Source organism: Alosa pseudoharengus, unplaced genomic scaffold (assembly GCF_046254945.1).
Source record: "Alosa pseudoharengus isolate Yale_2024_CS ecotype anadromous, Long Island Sound unplaced genomic scaffold, YU_APseudo_1.1 YU_APseudo_1.1_scf_19, whole genome shotgun sequence".
Classification (NCBI taxonomy): domain Eukaryota; kingdom Metazoa; phylum Chordata; class Actinopteri; order Clupeiformes; family Clupeidae; genus Alosa; species Alosa pseudoharengus.
The window spans coordinates 17,334,934-17,342,433 of record NW_027468657.1 but is presented as its reverse complement, the minus strand read 5'-3'; the positions used below and the strand labels follow the sequence as shown (position 1 = coordinate 17,342,433).

At 45.9% G+C, this 7,500-nt stretch overlaps 1 protein-coding gene across 1 annotated transcript in view; it reads right to left on the bottom strand.

Annotated features, from left to right (window-relative positions):
• Positions 1-4,292, bottom strand: part of sv2ba (synaptic vesicle glycoprotein 2Ba) — an 11,575-nt gene extending 7,283 nt beyond the window's left edge. Inside the window, exons 1-2 of the mRNA XM_076292887.1 lie at positions 3,821-4,292; positions 218-398 (exon numbers count right to left, since the gene is read on the bottom strand). Coding sequence (XP_076149002.1) covers positions 218-398; positions 3,821-4,292 — 653 coding nt within the window. The remainder of the gene's footprint in view (positions 1-217; positions 399-3,820) is intronic.
• Positions 4,293-7,500: the final 3,208 nt, after the last annotated feature.

The following is a 7,500-nucleotide window of genomic DNA, read 5'->3' as shown; positions in this document are numbered from 1 at the left end:
CTCTCAATTCAATACAAATATGCTTTATTGGCATGACAAATCATATGATGCATTGCCAAAGCGTTCACAGGTATAATAAGAATTAAACAAACAAACAAACAAACATAAACAAACTCTATCTCATATACATATTTCTCTCTCTCTCTCTCTCTCTCTCTCTCTCTTTCTCTCTCTCTCTCTCTCTCTCCCTCTCTCTCTCTCCCTCTCTCTGTCTCACCCAATGCCGGCACAGAGCCTGAAGAAGAGGAAGAAGCCGTATCCCTGTGCGAAAGAGGAGAGGAAGGAGAAGATGCAGTTGATGGTCAGTGCGTAGAGCAGGCACTGCCGTCGGCCCAGCTTGTCGGCCAGGCCTCCCCACACCAGAGCGCCAATCATCATCCCAACGTACACTAGCAAACCTGTGGGACAAACAAACACACACACACACACACACACACACACACACACACACACACACACACACACACACACACACACAAATGCATTCAGAGTACAGGCAATGTCTACACAGGGGCTTACACAAATCTATACAATGATTGAAATTTGGACCTAGAGTTTATATATATGAATAATAATTTTACTGTTGCTATATTAATATCAACAATTGCAGCAAAAATATATTATAGAGGCTGTTAGGTGAGGTTTGGTGACATTTGGTTAGGTTAGGTTAAGTTTGGTTAGGTTTGGTTAGGATGGGTTACATTTGTTTTGGTTAGGTTTGGTTAGGTTAAGATAGGTGAGGTTACATTAGGTTTGGGTTGGTTTGGTTAGGCTAGGCTAGGCAAGGTTAGGCTAGGCTAGGCAAGGTTAGGTTTAGCTTGGTTTGGTTAAGATAGGTCAGGTTACATTAGGTTTGGTTTGGTTTGATTGGGTTTGGTGCACTGCTGTTATTGACCACTAGATGGCAACCCTGTCTTGCTAAACACGCTCCTCTCAACCTAGTACAGGGTGGGCTGTTCAAAAATGTGATAACAGTGACAACAAACACAGACAGACTTGGCAAGAATATCATCAACTGATGATGAGAGTCTGTGGGAGAAACAAGGTCGGCCAGAATTATCTTTTATATTTCATTATGCCATTATATTGTCTCGTACAGGCTTGTTATAAAAGCTATTATGCCATAAATATTTTCAAAAAAGGTTTACAATGCAACCTTTGGAATGCAATAACTCCAGTCATTGATTTAAAGATGTATGCCAGGCCTAACACACAAAGAATAACAATTATTCTGTTCAAACTTGCATTTTAGGTAATTAATGCATAATTAATTCAGATATTTTTTAGGGTATTTAGCTATGTGGTTACTAAAGACAGTTGAGGAATGATGATGTCAAAGTTTAGAAATGCTCAAGTTATGTCAAACAGCAGATGGTTCGTGACTGAGTAAAGAAGTTTGTTGGAAAGTGAGTGGTGGGATGTGACTGATGTTAGCAGACACTTATACCCAAAGCAGCACAGACTGGCAGCTGTGTGTTGGGGAATCAGATAGTTTCAGTGCATGGTCCAAAATATCCTGTCAATCACGTGAGGAATCTGCCAATCCCCACCCAGCACAGGCCCTGGTCCCACCCTCCACTTTTACTACACAGCTAATCTGCAGGGCTGTAAGATGATTAGGGCCGCACGTGTGAGGGGTGGTGTGTAAGGCGGAGCCTGCATTTACCATCATCTTATTTGTACGTGTGTGTGTGTGTGTGTGTGTGTGTGTCTGTCTGTATGGGCAGATTATGAACTTTCGGGCCCCTGGGCCCAGATGTATTAAGGGCCCCCCACTAATTGTCGTATATGTGGGAGGAGGGGTTTGGGGGCCCTCCCCCAGAAAATGTTTAATTTGTTTGATGTGATTTCCTGTATTCTGGTGCATTTTGGGGATGGGCAATACTAAATTTAATCAGATTCATAGCCTACATCCTGATTTGTTGATACTGAGGCAATAATTCCATGCAAAGGCTTGGGCTTTAGGGCCCCCTGACCCCTTGGGCCCCTGGGCCTGGGCCCGGTAGGCCCGTGCAGTAATCCATCACTGTCTGTCTGTCTGTGTCTGTTTGTAGACTATGCAAGTATGTGTGTACATTTGCATGTGTGCAATTGTCTATGTGTGTGAGTATGAGTGTGTGCGTGAGGGAGTGTGTGTGTGTGTGTGTGTGTGTGTGTGTGTGTGTGTGTGTGTGTGTGTGTTGTGTGTGTGTGTTTGTGTGTGTGTGTGGTGCATGTATGTGTGAGTGTCCTTTCTTGCGACTGACCACAGGCCATTCACCATGACAGAAAGGAGCAACACGCTAAGAGATGTGTCATGAGAGGGTAATCTTTAGAGGAGATACTGAATGCAGCCCTATTCAGCACAGGCCAGGTGCTGGAGAGGCGTCTGGTGAGATATAAATAAAGATCGGCCCAGTGTAAGTCCCAGTGATCTCGCCTACATCGTTTCCAGCAGAATGACTGAAGGAAAACAGAAGGACAGTGTTTGCTTTTGGCTTTTTCTCTGCTAGACCTCACCATCACCATTACCTACCTATTATTGCTTCCCAATGTGTTGAACCGAGTGTATTTTTATATTATTTACTTTTCAGAGGTAAATGTATGCAAACTAAGCCAGACTGTGGTCAAAATGGCTTCCGTTTCAGTCAAATAGCTTTAGTTTCAGTTTGAGGTTTTGCATATGTTAATGACTTTTACTGTTAACATTTACATATTATCAGTAATGGAGATAAGTGCCACTTTGCTAACAATAGACCTTATACCTTCGGATGATTATTGGCTATCAGAAATTAAATATATTTTTTCAGTTGGCAATATATTCCTCATAGTGCTATGAGGGATCACCAAAAATATAATACTTATTTACTGATACATCTACTTTATTTCAGGAGTAACTATTTTTGGCAACAGATTACAACTCATTTTGAGAATAAAGAACCAGAGCTTCCAAGCTGGAATAAATAGCTACCACCCCAACACATGAGCTACAACAGCTTTTACTTTAATTATCAATTATTAATTCAGCAGTCTCCTTTATCATTCCCAGAGCTGTTTTACATGCACATTTAACCAGGTGGCTGTAACAGCAATATACATATGGGTTACATTTGGATCTAATTTACCTCACTGACTTGTGCTTTGGTACAGTCTATCAAAGTGCTTTAGTCATGGAACATCTCTGCTGATGTAAAGCATATTGTGACCTTTCCCCTCTTTAGGGTAATGTCCTGTGCCACATTTACCCAGTGTGCCCTGTCTCTGCTAACATCCTGTGTGCCATGCTTACCCAGCATGCCCTCTGTATCTGCTAACTTCCTGTGTGTCACACTTACCCAGCATGCCCTCTGTATCTGCCAGCTTACCCAGTGTGCCCTCTGTCTCTGCTAACTTCCTGTGTGCCATGCTTACCCAGCATGCCCTCTGTCTCTGCTAACTTCCTGTGTGTCGCACTTACCCAGCATGCCCTCTGTCTCTGCTAACATCCTGTGTGCCATGCTTACCCAGCATGCCCTCTGTCTCTGTCAGCTTACCCAGTGTGCCCTCTGTCTCTGCTAACATCCTGTGTGCCACGCTTACCCAGCATGCCCTCTGTCTCTGCTACCCTGCTACCTTCCTGTGTCACACTTACCCAGCATGCCCTCTGTCTCTGCTAACTTCCTGTGTGCCACACTTACCCAGCATGCCCTCTGTCTCTATTAACTTCCTGTGTGCCATGCTTACCCAGCATGCCCTCTGTCTCTGCTAATATCCTATGTGCCACACTTATCCAGCATCTCTGTTTGTGGCACATTAGCCAGCCCCTTGGCTCGTCTCTGCTAGCATCTTTCGCCACACTTACCCAGCATGCCCTTGTCAGCGTTGGATAGGCACATATCCTTCTCGGCGCTGGGCAGCACAAAGCCGACCACGAAGCACTCGACGCCGTCGGACATGAGCGCCAGGCCGAGCACGGTGAAGAGCTGCCACTGGAAGCGGCCGTGGCCGCACTCCTCCATGATGGTCTCGTACTGCTCGGGCAGCTGCTCCTCCTCGGCCTCCAGCTCCGCCTCCTTGGCCTTCCGCCGGGCCTCGGCCCTCGCCGCGCGCCGCGCCGCCTTGATCTCGTCCGGGTGCGGCACGCCCTGGTACTCGCCCTCGTACATGGCCTCGTCGTCGTCGGCGCCCTCGGTGGCATCGCTGCGCGCGTCCTCGTCCTGTTGCGGGTAGTCCGCCTGGTAGCCGTAGCCATCGGCCTGGCCCGTGCCCTCGCCATAGTTAGGGTAGGCCTCGCCCTGCGGCTGGGTCATGTTGTTCTGGTACGGGTCGTCCATGTTGACTTCAGCTCAGGAGGACCAGGTCAGAAGCGGGGGGACAGACAGTGGCGCTAAGATCGAGACTCTATCAGCATAATCCACTACAGTCTCTCAGGCCTCTGCTTCCTCTCTCTCTCTCTCTCTCTCTCTCTCTCTCTGGCACGGGCAGGTGGTACAGGCTCCAGTGGGCACTTTTCAGTGCTTTTCAGAGGCTGAGGCTGATGCGTTTCTGTGGCTTTTCTTGCTTGAGATGAAGTTCTAGCATGGGTGACCGCAGATTATCACAGTCCTTTGTGCGTTTTTGTGCAAGGCCACATTCTGAACCTGACAGAGGAAACAGAGGAATTGAAAAATAACAACCGGTGAAAAAAAAGTTTTTTTTTTTTCTAAAAAGAAACAAAATATGATGAATCATCAACTTTCACCTAGTCTGGGAGAGGTTCCAGCTAGCTGTCAACACCCAGTAATTAATTCAGCCCAGCCTGGTAGACATGTCAGTGTAAACATCAGTCATTTTGTTTACATTCACAGCTCCATCCAGCGTGCACATTCACCATTCACCCTTCATTTCTCTCTCGTTCCCTGAGGATCATATGAAAAGCACTGCAAAATCGCTGGGCCCAAACCCCGGCTACAACTCTGCTGAAAATGCATAATGATAATAATAATAATGTCGTTAGTGCTCAATCTGCATGGTCATTATGTAACTGAATGGACTCCTACACCATGATGGCTGCTTTCCAGGAACTCTGGGCTTGTGGATAATGTGTGATTTACACTACTAGACTGGCTCTCTCTTTTTTATTTCCTCACACATGCACACCACGCATACACGGTCACACACACATGAACACACATGCACACAACCCCATACACGGACACACACACATGAACACACATGCACACCACGCATACACGGACACACACACATGCACACACATGCACACAACCCCATACACGGGGACACACATGCACACCACGCATACACAGTCACACACACATGAACACACATGCACACAACCCCATACACGGACACACACACATGAACACACATGCACACCACGCATACACGGACACACACACATGCACACACATGCACACAACCCCATACACGGGGACACACATGCACACCACGCATACACGGTCACACACACATGAACACACATGCACACAACCCCATACACGGACACACACATGCACACAACCCCATACACGGGGACACACATGCACACCACGCATACACGGTCACACACATGCTGAACACACATGCACGCAACCCCATACACAGACACACACATGGTCACAACCCCATACACGGGGACACACATGCACACAACCCCATACACGGTCACACACACATGAACACAACCCCATACACAGACACACACATACACACAACCCCATACACGGTCATACACACATGAACACACATGCACACAACCAGATACACGGACACACACATGCACACAACCCCATACACGGGGACACACATTCACACAACCCCATGCACGGACACACACATGCACACAACCCCATACACGGTCACACACACATGAACACACATGCACACAACCTTATACACGGGGACACACATGCACACAACCCCATACAAGATCACACACACATGAACACACATGCACACAACCCCATACACAGACACACACATGCTGTACATGCATACATACCAACAAATACAGTATTTACATACTTACGTGCACACACACATATACCAATGCGCACACACACACAGAGACAAACAGACAGAGAGACAACCCCCCCCCCCACACACACACACACAGTATCTGATTAGCTCAGTAGCTCTTTGTGAGTACTTTATTTCTTACTTAGGTCAAACAGAACTACCTCAGCCTCTTATTGGCCTGACTTTGCACTAGTATTTTATTTTATTGACTGTCTATGCACAATTTCAACCAAATTTTGCTGCTCTTATTTTTTCATTATATGTGCCCTCTTATTTACTTATTTACTTACTTTTTTGTTTACTTGAATGTTATGTTTGTCTGTGGACTTAAAAATTGTTAAAATATGTCTTGTCTCCACCGTGGGATAGTGAGAAACGTAATTTCGATCTCTTTGTATGTCTGGAACATGTGAAGAAATTGACAATAAAGCTGACTTTGACTTTGACTTTGACTTTGACTTTGAGTATGTTTGTACTTCATCAGTCTTGGATCAGTTCCAGCTCCAAAGCAAACTCAAGCCACTTCTTACACACAGCCTTTCTGATCTTCTTCTAAAGTTGTGTAGATTTTCAGCTTCTATGTTTATTGGTGTACCTGTCCATCCCCATTATGCACACTACAGGCAACAAGAGCCCATCCTGAGACCCTAAGAGAAGAACTTTCTTTCCCCCTCCAGTCTGAAGCAACTTACCCAGACAACCCGGGAACAGTCAATCAGTATTTATAGAATTATTCATTAATTATTGATTGAATTAATTATTGTTTTTGTTTAATGTGTTATTGAGCTGTTGTTGTGGTGTTTTGTTAATTGTAGTTTAACCTGAAATCTGCTCCCCACCTCAGGCAGTTCTGAGAAGATAATCTGGCAGTCCCCTCTCTCTCTCTTTCCCGTGGCACTGCCTAATATAGCTCTGATGCTGTTGGAGGATGCCATTTTGATGTGTGGTTGAGTTTGGTGAACAGTAGAGCCTGTTCCCGGGGTTTCCCCGGCCCCCAGTGCCCAGACCCAACCCCCACCCACCAAACACACACACACACACACACACACACACACACACCACCTCATCACCACAGCTACCGAGTGTGTTTGAGGCGCAAACTTGGAGAAGGGCAGTGGGAAGCACACACAGGCTGCATTCCCAGGCCTGGCAAATTTAGTCTGGAGAACAGCACATAGCTCGCATTATTAGGCTTGCACAGATTCCACATCCACAGCGAGGAGAGCCAGGGGGAGCAAGAAAAGAGAGAGAGAGAGATAGAGATAAAGAGAGAGAGAGAGAAAGAGAGAGCAAGGGGCAAGAGAAAGAGAAACAGAAATCGCTTTTGAGGACTGTAAACACTGCTGAAAGAATTCAATGTTTTTTCAGGGGCTTTTAACATTGGTCACCAAATATGGTGTTCATAAATGAATCAGAAATTGTTTCCTGTTGCTTGTATTCTCCTAGTAGAATAACAGGAAACTCGTGATGCTTTTTATGATAAAGCCTCCCATATGTAAATATCTGTGTGTGTGTGTGTGTGTA